Below are 14,500 nucleotides of genomic sequence, written 5' to 3' on the forward strand. Positions count from 1 at the left end.
GTCGGCGCCACTCCGCGCCCGGCCGCGCCTCCCCGGTCGTCGCCTCCGCGCCGCCCGGGAGCTTCTCGCCGGAGCTCCACCGCGGCCATGGCGTCCGCTCGCCTCCGCCCCTCGCCGGCTCCCGTCTCCGGCCGGACCCCGCCGCCTCGGCCTCCCTCCGGCCAGATCCGCCTCATCCCGGCCTCCCCGGCCCCGTCCCCGACTTCTCCGGCCGATCTCCGGCGAGATCCGCGCCGCTTTGAAATCCATGCCCGCAGGTTGACCTTCCCCCTCTGAAAATCGTCCAAGTCCCCAGATTTCAGTTAATATCATGCCATGTTTGACCTGTCGTATCTCTGCATCTGTAGCTTCGTTTCATGCGTGTAATATGTCAAATTGTTCGTCTCGACGAGTACATCATTTCATTCCATTGCATCATATTCATTTGAGGTCATATGGATGCCTGAATCATTGTTGTAAGAGTGCTTCATAATGTTTTCTGTTGTCTGTTATCAGAACGAGCTCTTTTGTCATTTTTGCCGTGATTGATGCGTGCATCCTATGAGGTTGATGTCTTCATGTGTCTTGAACTATGCCATGTCTTCTTTATAGTGGTGTATGCCATGCATTTTTGTGATCAATGTGGTGACTAGCACAAGCATGCAAACTAGGCATCGTGATGTTGCTGATTTTAGTCCCTGTTCTGCTGTTATTTCGATGCCATGTAAACTTGATGCTACAGAGAGATCCATGCATATTTTGAGATACTTCAGTAAGGATGTTTTGAACATATGGTTGTTATCTATCCATTCATGCCTTTTGTTGCAATTATGGAGTAGTCTAGCATGTCATTTGAGTGCTCTACTTTTGCTTCAAAATGTTTCCTGGCAGATTGTTTACTTGTTATTCAATTTGGCCAAGTTTGCTATAGTTGATCCTTGCATGCTATGGACTTGTTCTTGACTTGGTTGGTTACACAAACATGTCTTCTTGATGATGCTATTCTTAACTTGTCATGCAATGACTTGTGGTGAGTGAATCGAGCTTGTTAAGTAGTGTTCATGATGTTGCTGTTTTGCTAGACTGAATTTGTTATTTCGTGATGCTATATAAACATGTTGCTACTTATCATTCAATGCATAATCTAGAGATGTTCTATAAACATGTTTTGATCTACATGTCTTGCTCTATCCATCCATGGCCCTGGTTGCATCTATAGATTGCTGTAGATTGTTCATATCTTGCTCCAAAGTTGCTTCATAATGTTGCTGTCAGCCTGTTTACATTAAGTTCACTTGTTCCCATGTGTTTTGCTAGTGATCCATGCATCCTATGACCTTGATCTTGCCATGCTTAGCTTCACAAACATGCCTTCTTACTGTTGGGTGCCTTGCCATGCCATGTATTGCTCTGTAGTGAGTTGCACAAGCTCATCTACATGCCTTCATAATTATGTTCCTGCCATGTATGAATCTGTTTAATAACTTGCTATTTTTACGTGGGTGCCATCATATTTTCTGATCCTTTTTGGCTTATGGTCAGTAAGGGTCTTTTGATCTATGCTTTGAGTAGAATCATGCCATGCCTTTGTTTGCTTTTATAAGTTCCTGTAACATGTTGTTTGATAGCTCTAAACATTGTATCGTGATGTTATTTTCTGCAAAGTCTGAATTGTTATAACTTGCAATCTTACCATGCGTATTTGAGCATGTTCTAGTGATTTCTAAAGATAGTTAAGTGTTCATGTTTTGTAATGCTTTACCTGTACATCATGTCCATGCCTTTTGTTATTATGTTGGGGTGCTGTAGCATATAGTTTTGATGCTTGCAATATGCCTAGTCGCTGTTTTGGACAGCTTGTCCTTTAAACTTGTATAGTGTGCATGTGTTGAACCGTTGCTCCGTTTTGAGTGTGCTATATATGAAACTTGCTTGATTTTGCATATAGTTTCATATTATAATGTTGCATCCTTGTTTTTGAGGTGTTTGCTTGATGTTTGTATGCATTTTGCATCAATGCCATGTTTATCTTGTTTTGCTCATATCTTTTAGGCCGTAGCTCTGAATTAAATGAACTTTATATGTAACTTGACTAGAATCTTGTGTAGATCATCTTTGTGCGTCTTAACTTGATGTTTAACAACTTGAACATAAGGTTTATTCAGATCTGGACCAATTTCGAAATTTGCATATGAGGACTTACCGGAATTGTTATATGTTGTTTCCGGCCTCATTTAAACTTGCCTTGATGTGTTGTTCTTGTTTGCATCATCTCTTGCCATAAGTAGCTTCATGTAGCCTTGTCATGCATCATGCTTGTTGTGCATCATGCCTTGTTCATGTGTGGTGTGTTTACTATGTTGTGTGCTTCTTTTCGATAGTTCCTGTTTCGTTGCGATCGTGAGGATTCGTTCGTCTACGCTTGGTTCGTCTTCGTGGCTTCATCTTCTTCATGGACTCGTTCTTCTTTCTTGCGGGATTTCAGGCAAGATGACCGCTACCCTGGATCTCACTACTATCATTGCTATGCTAGTTGCTTCGTTCTATCGCTATGCTGCGCTACCCATTACCTGTTTATCAAGCCATCCCAAATTGCCATGAACCTCTAACCTTTGACACCCTTCCTATGCAAACCACTGTTTGGCTATGTTACCGCTTTCGCTCAGCCCCTCTTATAGCGTTGCTAGTTGTAGGTGAAGTTGAAGATTTCTCCATGGTGAACAGGATTTTGGTTGGGATATCACAATATCTCTTATATTATTAATGCATCTATATACTTGGTAAAGGGTGGAAGGCTCGGCCTTATGCCTAGTGTTTTGTTCCACTCTTGCCGCCCTAGTTTCCGTCATACCGATGTTATGTTCCCGGATTTTGCGTTCCTTACGTGGTCGGGTGATTTATGAGACCCCCTTGACAGTTCGCTTTGAATAAAACTCCTCCAGCAAGGCCCAACCTTGGTTTTACCATTTGCCTCACCACCACCTATCCCTTTCCCTTGGGTCGGCCAACTCGAGGGTCATCTTTATTTTAGCCCCCCCCCCCCCCGGGGGGCCAGTGCTTGTCTAAGTGTTTTTCCGAACCGAGCCGCCTACGGGGCCCCCTCGGGGCAACTCGAGGTCTGCTTTTACTCGTAGCCTGTCTCATCCGGTGTTGCCCTGAGAACGAGATATGTGCAGCTCCTATCGGGATAGTCGGCGCATCGGGCGGCTTTGCTGGTCTTGTTTTACCATTGTCGAAAAGTCTTGTAAACCGGGACTCCGAGTCTGATCGGGTCTTCCTGGGAGAAGGTCTATTCCTTCGTTGATCGCGAGCTTGTCATGGGCTAAGTTGGGACACCCCTGCAGGGTATAATCTTTCGAAAGCCGTGCCTGCGGTTATAGGCAGATGGGAATTTGTTAATGTCTGGTTGTAGACAACTTGACACCAGATCCGAATTAAAACGCATCAACCGAGTGTGTAGCCGTGATGGTCTCTTCTCGGCGGAGTCCGGAAAGTGAACACGGTTTCTGGGTTATGATTGACGTAAGTAGGAGTTCAGGATCACTTCTTGATAATTACTAGTTGACGACCGTTCCTTTTGCTCTCTTCTCGCTCTTATTTGCGTATGTTAGCCACCATATATGCTTAGTCGCTGCTGCAGACTCACCACTTTACCCCTTCCTTTCCTATTAAGCTTTGCTAGTCTTGATACCCATGGTAATGGGATTGCTGAGTCCTCGTGGCTCACAGATTACTACAACAACAGTTGCAGGTACAGGTTTCGATGATCATGACGCGAGAGCGATGCTTGCTTGCGTTGAGTTCTTCTTTTGCTTCTTCGATCAGGGATAGGTTCCAGGTCGGCAGCCTGGGCTAGCAGGGTGGATGTCGTTTGAGTTTCTGTTTGTGTTTCATCCGTAGTCGGATGATGCTCTGATGTATTGTGATGTTGTATTCGTGTGGCATTGTATGCCTTATGTATGTATCCCCATCTATTATGTAATGTTGATGTAATGATATCCACCTTCCAAAAGCGTTCCAATATGCAGGTCTATCCTTGGTGGGACCTTCGAGTTTCTTTTGGATAGGGTCGCATATTGGGCGTGACAGTCTCGGGGCCCAGAGGCGGTCGTCTGGTTTATGTGTATAAGGATTAGATGGGTGCGAACCCTTCTACCAGTGGAGGGGGGTGGCTTATATAGAGGACGCCAGGACCCCAGCCTACCCACGTAGTAGAGGGTTAAAGTACATTAAGGCCGGACGTTACTGGTAACGCCCTACATAAAGTGTCACCATGACCATTGAGACTACTTAATTACAGACCGTTTGGATACAGAGTAGATCCTGAATTTCTGATGGTCGAGTGAGTCTTCATGGTCGAGTGTCTTCTAGCCGGTCGAGTGGAGTCTCTCTTGGTCGAGTGGAGCCTCTCCTGATCGACTGGAAGGTAGCTTCGTCTAAGGATGTCCTTGATTATGGTATCCTAAATAGGTCCATGACCCTACCCTAGATACATAACATCATCACCTCCCGCCGATTTTCGGGGATGCACGCAAGCTCACGCCATTTTCATGCTCGCATGAGCTCCGCGCCGCGTTCCCCTCCCCTGCATACGTGATTTAGGGGAATACAAGCTATCAAATGCGTGCTTGAGGATTTTCGGGGATGCACGCAAGCTCACGCCATTTTCATGCTCGCATGAGCTCCGCGCCGCGTTCCCCTCCCCTGCATACGTGATTTAGGGGAATACAAGCTATCAAATGCGTGCTTGAGGACTTGTTGCTGCTACGTTACCAAAGAGACAAACGTACTACTTGAGGCGCTGATTTTTTTTTTTTGAGATCCCACTTGAGGCGCTGATTGGAGGCGAATCGTCCCCGAGAAGACGCTGCACCGTATCACTCTCAAGTGAGAAATCCATTCTCCCGGGCCCGCCGTCGCGGGGCTGATTACCCTTGCCCCACGGCGCTGCAGCCAGCGGATGCGATCGCACGACCCATTCGCCACGATGCATCTCCTTGCTCTCCGCATCAATAATCCCACCGTCGTTACGTAACGTGCACCACTCTGCGTATGCAACAAACAAATACGATGCCGGTCAGTGTACACGTTCAAGTGCCAATTCGTGAGTAATCATAGAGGCGGAGAGCATCCAAATATTCCGGCTCGCCGTTCACACACCAGCGCTGGACGGGCACGGCGAGAGGAGCGAGTCTCGCCAGGGGACAAGGGAGGGAGGCGCACGCGGAGCACAGGACAAAGACAAAGCCGTGACATTTCTACGGGGCCTCGGGAGCAGAAACCGAGGGGGGAAACAGACACTTCAGGTTTGTCACCACGCCACCATCACATCCCTGCGCTGCGCTTTATATGTCCGTCTGACTGACCACATATCCGCCCACGACCCATCCAGTCTCCCCGAGCAACTGGCCCCTCCTCTCTTCGTCTTCCTCTCACAAGGCTAGCCTAGCCAGCAGCAATGGCTAGAGCACCGCTGCTGCTGCTGCTTGTTCCTCTTCTCGCGGCGGTGTGCCTCGCGTCCTTGGCCCCCGGCGCCAATGCGGCGGGGAGGAAGATGGTCGGCGTCTACGAGCTCAGCATGGGAGATTTCTCTGCCAAGGTCACCAACTGGGGCGCCACCGTCACGTCCGTCGTCTTTCCGGATTCCAAAGGTATGTCTTGGGATCTCGCTTTGGTTCATCTTCTTGGATCTTCCGATGCTTTTGTGACCGCCATTAGGAATTCTGCCTGAGCTTTTCTTTCTCTCTGCCAGGGAATTTGGGCGATGTTGTCCTTGGCTATGACACCATCGCTGAATATGTTGTAAGTTCATACACTTGATCCTTCTCATAAACCCACTCTTCTTTAGTGATTGTATGCATCTCTACTCTGTTTTCTGGAGAGCACTGTATCCTCTGCCTCTGCCACAACTTGTGAATTCTTCAGCTTTCGCATCCTAGATTGATGTAAGATTGTAGAACAGCGTAACGTACAGAGCATGCGGCAATCTCAGCTTAATTACATATTAGTATTATGTTTCATTTCGAAACGGCAATGGACTTAATTGGTGATTGAAACATCCCATAAATTGCTGTCAGGTGTCAAATCATTCCGATTTCACATATCAAGCTCATCAACTCATTCACAACCCGAATCGCCGGCTTCAGCATGAGTTAAAATTTTCCACACAAGCTGGTCCAACTTTGAAGACATGGTACTCCGTACTAAACAATCCGCGCACTAAGTTATGTTGCAATCGCCACGCCTCACTTGCGTGGACGACACCGGTGTGGCAAAGTTACATAACAAAACATGTAAAGCGATTAGCTGGACGCCATTCTATGAGCTACGCCGGTGGCCATGTTACCCGTGAAAATAGCGTATGACCACGCAAAGGACAAGCGACAACCTCACCATGTGATGCCGGTCTTGATCACCATTAACTTATCCTCCACTTTTAGTTTTTCTTTAAAAAAATTCAATCAAGTGTCTTTGGGGCAAGCTTCACTTCTCCATGTCAAATAAGGTTACAATTTAGTCACACGAAGCCAGCCAAGCAAGTTGTTGAAAAAGTTACATCCATCGTTTTCAAAAGGGAAATATCTGCATGCAATCCCGGAAAGGAAAAGTTTTATGAAAAACCCAGAGAATGACAGTTCAGAGTGATTAATTGTAGCCGATCATCTCCTCAAACTCAAAGGGTAAATCTTAACACCTTACTCAAGTGGTTTTCTGACGAATCTTTGCCATTCAGAACGGATCCAGTTACTTTGGAGCGCTTGTTGGACGAGTAGCCAACAGGGTGGCCAAGGCGCGCTTCGTGCTCGATGGAAAAGTCTACCACCTATATGCCAACGATGGCAAGAACGCACTTCATGGTATTTATGCTCCACAGTTTAGATATGTTGTTCTGTGAAACAAACTCATGGTAGGTATGTATACAAGCAATCAAGTTATTTATTTATCTTGCTCCTGCTCAGGCGGTCATAGGGGCTTCAGCAAAGTTATATGGACGGTGAAGGAATATGTCAGTGGTGGTGACTCCCCACACATCACGCTGTACTATCATAGCTTCGACGGAGAGCAAGGTAGCGGTTATTTAGTCTAAATTTCTACTTCTTTGTTTTCCTTATCTTGAAATATCGGTCACTTTCAAGTAGTACTATTCAGCAAATCTGAAGAAAATCTGGATCACTGCTACTGCATATTTGACCACTGACCTTGTGTGTTGTACTCATATGGGAGTTTAAGAGCTGAAACATCAGCCATGATCTAATGTAGTAGGAGTAGTGGACAGTAGTAACCAAAACAAACCTAGAATTTCAAACTTTTACAGTATAGATAATTAGGTCTCATCATGAAGAGTAGCAGTGAAACTCACATTTCACAAGATCCAGAGCACAGGATGCAAGCTAGGTTTCCTAAGAATAGAAACAGTACTTTCTGGTATGAAGAATCGACTTGGGTCTAGCAAATTTTCAATTTTTGCATACCTGAAAAACATTCTTCCACTTTTAAAATGAAAAAAAAAACTGGCCGAGGCAAATATCCGCCCAAGATCATCTATCAAGTAGCAGTGCCCACACCATGATGCGTTCATGTGGTCCTGTATGTGTATCATCCACTTGACATGATTGATTATCTTGCTCGGTTGGGTGCTTCCTTTCCCCCTCCCTTTTTGCTATCTAACACAACAGTCCAAGATAACCATCTTGACGGTTTTACTGTCGTATGACTTTGTAAGGTTTTGTGAGAATAATTAATAAAGTGGTCGTATGCATTGTTCAGATGCAGAGGCCGGGGGTCCTCCTCCTTTTCTAAAAAAAAAAAAAATCTTAACGGCTGAATGGCATCGTGCACGCTGAGAATCTAGTCTAGTAAAGAAAAAGAAAATAGTTGCAAATGTTTTTTCTCCTCTACAAAGTGCATGCGCGGTGCAATTGAGTACAGTTTTGTCTCTGAATTACAGGGTTTCCCGGGGCCCTGGACGTGTACGTGACGTACGAGCTGTCGAGCCCGTACGTGCTGAGCGTGCGCATGAACGCGACGGCGCTGGACAAGGCCACCCCGGTGAACCTGGCGCAGCACACGTACTGGAACCTGGGCGGGGAGGGCAGCGGCGACGTCCTGGGCAACACGGTCCAGCTCTTCGCGTCCCGGTACACGCCCGTGGACGCGACGCTCATCCCCACGGGGCAGCTGGCGCCCGTGGCCGGCACGCCCTATGACCTCCTGGCGCCGACCTCCGTGCGCGAGCACCTCCGCCAGGTCGTGGGCGGCAGCAGCAACGGCAGCACCATCTACGGCTACGACATCAACTACGTGGTCGACGGGGACGCGCGCGCGCTGCGCAAGGTGGCGGCCGTCCGGGACGGCGCGTCCGGGCGCGCGCTGGAGCTGTGGGCGGACCAGCCCGGGGTGCAGTTCTACACCGGCAACTTCCTCCAGGACGTCAAGGGGAAGGGCGGCAAGACGTACGGGCAGTACGGCGCGCTGTGCCTCGAGACGCAGGGGTTCCCCGACGCCGTGAACCACCCCGACTTCCCGTCGCAGATTGTGAGGCCTGGCCAGGCGGCGTACAAGCATGACATGGTGTTCAAGTTCTCCTTCTAGCTAGAGCTGGTCGACCCAAGGATGGGCACCGCTGTTTAGGCACCTTCAGTCGAGTGACCGGTCTCCTGATGTTCTGACTCTTTTGGTGTCGGTACTTGGTAGGAAGATCAGCAATAATACTCTCGGGTACAAGGCTATTTTTGCACTGAAAACTGAGAAATTTATGGGATGCCCCTCGTGTACGGGTGCGTCGACATATCCCAAACCGTCCTCAACGCCGGTTATAGGCCAGTCCACGTGCAGTAAAAGCATCTCCAACAGCCGCACAACGTTAAAAAATCGGTTGCAACGCGCCGATCGTCTGTTTTTGCGCGACGCGGAGCGCTGGCTCCAGCGGCTGCTGTAAAATTTAGCTCGCGCGAGTAGCTCTAGCAGGTGCTGCAAAAATACTATGCGCGCGCTCTCGCACAAACAACATATGCACTATAAACACAACCAAGAAGATCAAACACAAACAAAATAAATCAACAATAAATAGTTCAATTTCATTATTACAACTCAAAGAAATAGTTTATCTTTCAATACAACAAATAGTTTAACAATACAATATCAAACGCACAAATATGATGCTCTTTGTCGGCCACCATGACCACCACTCCTCGATGAGATCCTTCTGAAGATCATCATGCGTTTCGGCACGTCGAATGGAATGATAAGAGGCAACAAAACGGGCCACCCTGGCAGCCCTCCGCCGCACTCGCAGGGGAGGTCCCAAGAGCTCATAATGAGATTAATCTACATCTTGACCACGCTCATTCTCGATGATAATGTTGTGCATGATCACACAAGTGTGCATGATGTACCAAAGCATCTTTTGATATCAAAATCTAACCGGTCCTCTCACAATAGCAAATTGGGCTTGCAAAATCCCAAAAACTCTCTCCACATTTTTTCTAGCCGCCGTCTGAGCATTGTGGAAATCAAGATTTTTCTTACCTTGCGGTTTTTTCAACGGCTCCACAAATGTTTGCCTCTTTGTATAGATGCCATCTGCAAGATAGTAGCCATAGTTATATGTACGGCCATTTGCTACAAACTGCACCGGTGGCAGTCACCATTTGCAATCTTATTCATTAGTGGTGACCGATTAACGTCGTTGATGTCATTCAAAGATCCAGGCATTCCAAAAAAAAGCATGCCAAATCCAAGTCCGTTGATGGCCACCACTTCAAGGATTATATTGGAACCCTTTTTTTGGCCATGGAATTGGCCATGCCATGCCTTAGGACAATTCTTCCAACTTCAATGCATGCAATCTATTGAGCCAAGCATACATGGGAAGCCGCGAGCTTTGTTCATCTCCAATAGCCTTGCGGCGTCTTCAGCATTGGGAGATCTCAAATACTCCTGGCCAACACTTGCACAATTCCGACTGCGAAGCGCTTGACACACATGATGGCTTGACTCTCACCCATTGCCAAGTGATCATCAACTAGATCAACGGGGATACTGTATGCCAACATACGCAAAGTGGTTGTCACCTTCTGAAAGGTGCTATACCCGAGCTCTCCGGCGGCATTTCTCCTTTGTTGAAAAAACCGATCATGGCTCGCTAGTTTCTCTGCAATGCGCCTGAACAACTCGGTGCTCATCCAAAACCTGCGCCGGAAGTACGAATCGAGGCACACGGGATTATCCGCAAAATAGTGCCTGATCAATCTGTTGTGGGCATCAATCCTATCCCTCTAAATTTTCTGCCAACCCATAACCGAACCATCGTGCTTCGATTTTTATTGATGTGCATAGCTAGGATCATCGCAAGATCCTTCTCCTCTTCCATATCCAATTCTTCTTCGGAAGAATCATATGACAAACTCATATACAATTGAAAGTGCTAGTTATCGACTAGAGGGGGGTGAATAGGCGATTTTTATCAAAGTCTTCAAAACGTGGAAGTTTCGAAGAGAAACAATAGAAATGACCTAGTTGATATGCAGCGGAAGATAAACTACAACAAGCAAGCCATAGTCAAGTATGCAATAGCGTTAATGTACGAAGACTAATAGCAGCTAGGTAGTAGGATCGGGATGGAAGATAGTATGAAGCCAATCAACAATAGTAGTCAAGCAATGAAGTCAAACAGATAAGACAGATAGGCAATGACTTCACGAAGACAAACTCAAAGTAAAGGAGGGAAGAGATAGAACTAGTCACTTGTTGAAGACACATGATTTGTTGGACCAGTTCCAGTTGCTGTGACAACTGTACGTCTGGTTAGGGAGGCTGAGATTCAACTCAGAAGACCGTGTCTTCACCTTATTCCCCTTGAGCTAAGGACACTTAGTCCTCGCCCAATCACTCTGGTAAGTCTTCAAGGTAGACTTCCAAACCTTCACAGACTTCGTTCACCCGGCAATCCACAATGACTCTTGGATGCTCAGAACGCGACGCCTAACCGGCTGGAGGATACACAGTCCTCAAGTGTAATAAGTCTTCAGGTCACACAGACAGAAAGGCTTCAGTGATGCCTAACACTCTTTGGCTCTTGGTGTTTGGGCTTTGTCCTCGCAAGGATTTCTCTCTCAAAGGCTTCGAGGTGGGTTGCTCTCAAAACGACAAAAGCCGTAAACTAACTCTGAGCAGCCACCAATTTATGGTGTAGGGGGTGGGCTATTTATAGCCACAAGGCAACCCTACCTGATTTGTCCGAAATGACCCTGGGTCACTAAGGAACTAACACGTGTTCCAACGGTCAGATTTCAAACACACGCGGCAACTTTACTTGGGCTACAAGCAAAGCTGACTCATCTAGCTCTGGATAAGATTTGCTCTCATTGTCTTCGCTCGAAGACATAGGATTTGGGTTGAGCATCACTTCAGTCACTCTGACTTAGTTCACTTGGACCCCACTTAACAGTACGGTGGTTCCTATGACTCAACAAAGAAGAAAAGGAAACAACGAAACCACACAGTCTTCGCGCTCCATAGTCTTCATGCAATGTCTTCTCATGTCATAGTCTTCAATATTAATATCTTCTCATACCACCATTGTCTTCAATGTCTTCATACATTTTTAGGGGTCATCTCCGGTAGGTAAACCGAATCAATGAGGGACACTACCTGCGTTATCCTGCAATTCTCACAAATGCATTAGTCCCTCAACCAACTTTGTTGTCAATACTCCAAAACCAACTAGGGGTGGCACTAGATGCACTTACAATCTCCCCCTTTTTGGTGATTGATGACAAACTGGTTGAAGTTTTCAACGGGGATAAAGTATGTGAAATTGTAAAGGATAGGAATTGTCTTCATAAGTAGCAACGACTCCCCCTGAAGATGTGCATATAAGTAATTTTGCTTTTGGAATGCAAATGCACATGGCAGGTTGTACTTGTGGAGATCCACTTCAACTTATGAAGATAATTCATCATGCATGAAATGATATAGCAAATAGGATGACATGCATAATGAAAAATGGACGTCTGCAGGATGATCTAAGTGCGGAAGTTATCATCGCATCACAGTAAAGCAAATAAGTAGCAGACGACCATCAAGTTTAAGTGTTACAACTCAAAGAACGAAGTGTATCAAAGGCAAGAGTTGTAAGCACTTAGGCAAAAAAAATGCAACCGCCCATATGAACCCGCTTGAAGACTGTCAACTCATACGCTTCTCCCCCTTTTGTCAGTAAGGACCAAAAAGGTTTGAAGACATAGAGCATCTACTCGTCCTCATGAGTAGGTGAAGCAGCAGGGTTATCGTCGTTGGTTGGTGGTGCAGACGAACTTGGTGCAGCGTCGATGCGTGCAGTTGTAGGAGGTGGTGAAGTAGCATCATCTTCATCATCGATCACTCTGGCATTGACAATTGCCGCGGAGGAAGAATATTCAGAGTCTTCAAGAGATGGAGTGCGACGTAGGACAGCAGTCCGTGGAGGAGTGGAGTCAAACTGGAATCTTTCATTGAAGCCATCGTCTTGAAGATCTGCTTCCGCACTAAGCAGGGTCAAGCTCTTCCATGATCACCGGCAAGTTTCATGAGCAACAAAGGCATTCTTGGTGGCAAGGTTACGAATGCGATTGACATCCACCAAGAGGCTTTGCATCTGTCTTTTGAGCCAAAAGTGATGTTTATCCTGTTTCTGGTGAAGGGCCACAAGAAGTTCTCGGTCATTGAGAACGCGAGAACGCTTCCGAGGCCTTTGTGCAATGGTGCTTTCAGTGGCTTCAGTAGGTGCTCGATGAGGCAGACGAGTATTTTCGGCCAATGGATAGACTCATGTTGCTGCTTGAACACCTTCAATGGGTTGAGTGAAGCTTTGGTGCTCGGCATTCTGAAGACAAAGAGGCTTCTTGGCAGGGTCAGAATATATGGCTTCAACTGACATATCAACCTCTGGTAGGAAGATCACATGATTGCGAGCAGATGGTTGATAGTTGATAGATAAGTGTCGCTTCATGAGCCGCATGACCCATGGAGCATAAAACTTCAGACCAAACATATCAGATCCAGAAGCAGCAAGTTGCCTGATGAAGAAATCTTGCGCATTGAAGCTGATGCCATTGAGAATGTAGAAGACCAATGTCTTCATGGCTCCTTCGAGTTTTGCAGCTGATGAATGTCCTTTGATAGGCCATAGAGTCCACCTGATGATGTGATATATGGTGCGCGACAGATACTCAAGGTCATCAACAAAGAACTCCTTTGGATATTCAGCATCACGTGGCAAAGGCTTCATCATGCTCAATACCTGACTCATATTGGGTTCAGGCTTATGGAAGATGCTTTCCAGAGCATTGCAGTGATTTTGACAACCAGGTTCATAGAGTTCTCCTGGAGTGGATAGGCCTGTAAGCTCAATGATGTCGAGAGCTTTGGCTTCATGATGAACATTTCCTGTCATCCACTCGAGAACCCATGTCTTCGTATCTCAGTTATAGCCGTGAATGTGTAGAGTAGCATAGAATTGAAGCAATAGCTCTTCATTCCAGTGTTCTTTATTTGTGACAAAATTGAGCAGCCCAGCATCACGAAAGCAGTCAAGTGCTTCTTCTAAGCAGGGCAGTCCAGTAATGGCTTCAGTGTCGAGGCGCATATGAGGGAAAATGCGCCCTTGATCATACAGAACACAGGAGTAATAGCTTCGCTGCTGATGACTCCAGAACCGATCTGATGATATTCTTGGCTTCGTGTAGGGGTTCTTTGAGTTGTCAAAGAATGTGTTGTGACTCTTGAAGCCATTTGCATTGAAAGACCCTGGTGAGTTTGCAGTACCTAGAAACCTTGGCAGTCTTGGCTTGGGCTTCTGGACCTGAGGCCTATGATCAATGTGATAGTCAAATTGAGGACCAGAGACAATAGGCGGAGGGACCAGAATGAGCCATCTTACTGTGATTAGCTCGCCATGGTTGTATACTTGCTCGATTGTATAGGGCCTTGGTGGCGGAACAGGAGCAATGGCAGTAGCTGAGGCTTCAGGCTGCACAACAGGTGCTTCAGGAGCAGGTGCTTCATTAGCTTCAGGTGCAGTGGCCTCATTAGCTTCAGGCACACTGGTTGGTTCAAGCTCCACATTAGCGTCAGCCATGACAACGTCATCGGCTTCATTGTCGTTGGTGGTGGCAGCTTCAACATTTTCAACCTCCTCTTGATGAACAGGAGGGTCGGGCACTGGCACGTTCACATCAGGAGCAGCTTCTTCAATAACTGGGGGAGTAGGGACACGTACGTCTTCTTGATTCTCTTCGGCTGATGCATCCGGAATGTCTTCAGCAGCTTGGGCTTCAGACATGGAGACATTCATAGTTGGAGTGGGTTCAGAAAATACTTGACGTGCAACAGGTTGGCGTTGCACTTCTCCTTCTGGAACGCTCGACAGAGGGACTTGAGGCCTTGGTCCTTTGCGAAGCCTTTGTAGTACAGGCGACACCTTTGGAAATGGAGTGGGCAGGTCCTCATCCTCTTCAACTTGTACGGATGGTGTGGTTTT

General features: G+C 46.8%; 1 protein-coding gene across 1 annotated transcript; it reads left to right on the top strand.

The window, feature by feature from the left end:
- Nucleotides 1–4,766: 4,766 nt before the first annotated feature.
- LOC123045651 (galactose mutarotase) lies at nucleotides 4,767–8,740 on the top strand. The gene is made up of 6 exons (XM_044468792.1): nucleotides 4,767–5,285; nucleotides 5,372–5,630; nucleotides 5,732–5,781; nucleotides 6,713–6,836; nucleotides 6,939–7,046; nucleotides 7,928–8,740. The coding sequence occupies exons 2-6, from the start codon at nucleotides 5,438–5,440 to the stop codon at nucleotides 8,569–8,571; spliced, it is 1,119 nt and encodes a 372-aa protein (XP_044324727.1). The 5' UTR covers nucleotides 4,767–5,285; nucleotides 5,372–5,437; the 3' UTR covers nucleotides 8,572–8,740.
- Nucleotides 8,741–14,500: the final 5,760 nt, after the last annotated feature.

Source organism: Triticum aestivum, chromosome 2B (genome assembly GCF_018294505.1).
Source record: "Triticum aestivum cultivar Chinese Spring chromosome 2B, IWGSC CS RefSeq v2.1, whole genome shotgun sequence".
NCBI classification, from domain to species: domain Eukaryota; kingdom Viridiplantae; phylum Streptophyta; class Magnoliopsida; order Poales; family Poaceae; genus Triticum; species Triticum aestivum.

Coding starts and splice junctions, on each gene's coding strand:
- LOC123045651 (XM_044468792.1), top strand. CDS start 5,438: ATGGCTAGAGCACCGCTGCTGCTGCTGCTTGTTCCTCTTCTCGCGGCG. Junction 5,631..5,731: donor CGTCTTTCCGGATTCCAAAG/GTATGTCTTGGG, acceptor TCTCTCTGCCAG/GGAATTTGGGCGATGTTGTC. Junction 6,837..6,938: donor TGGCAAGAACGCACTTCATG/GTATTTATGCTC, acceptor GCTCCTGCTCAG/GCGGTCATAGGGGCTTCAGC.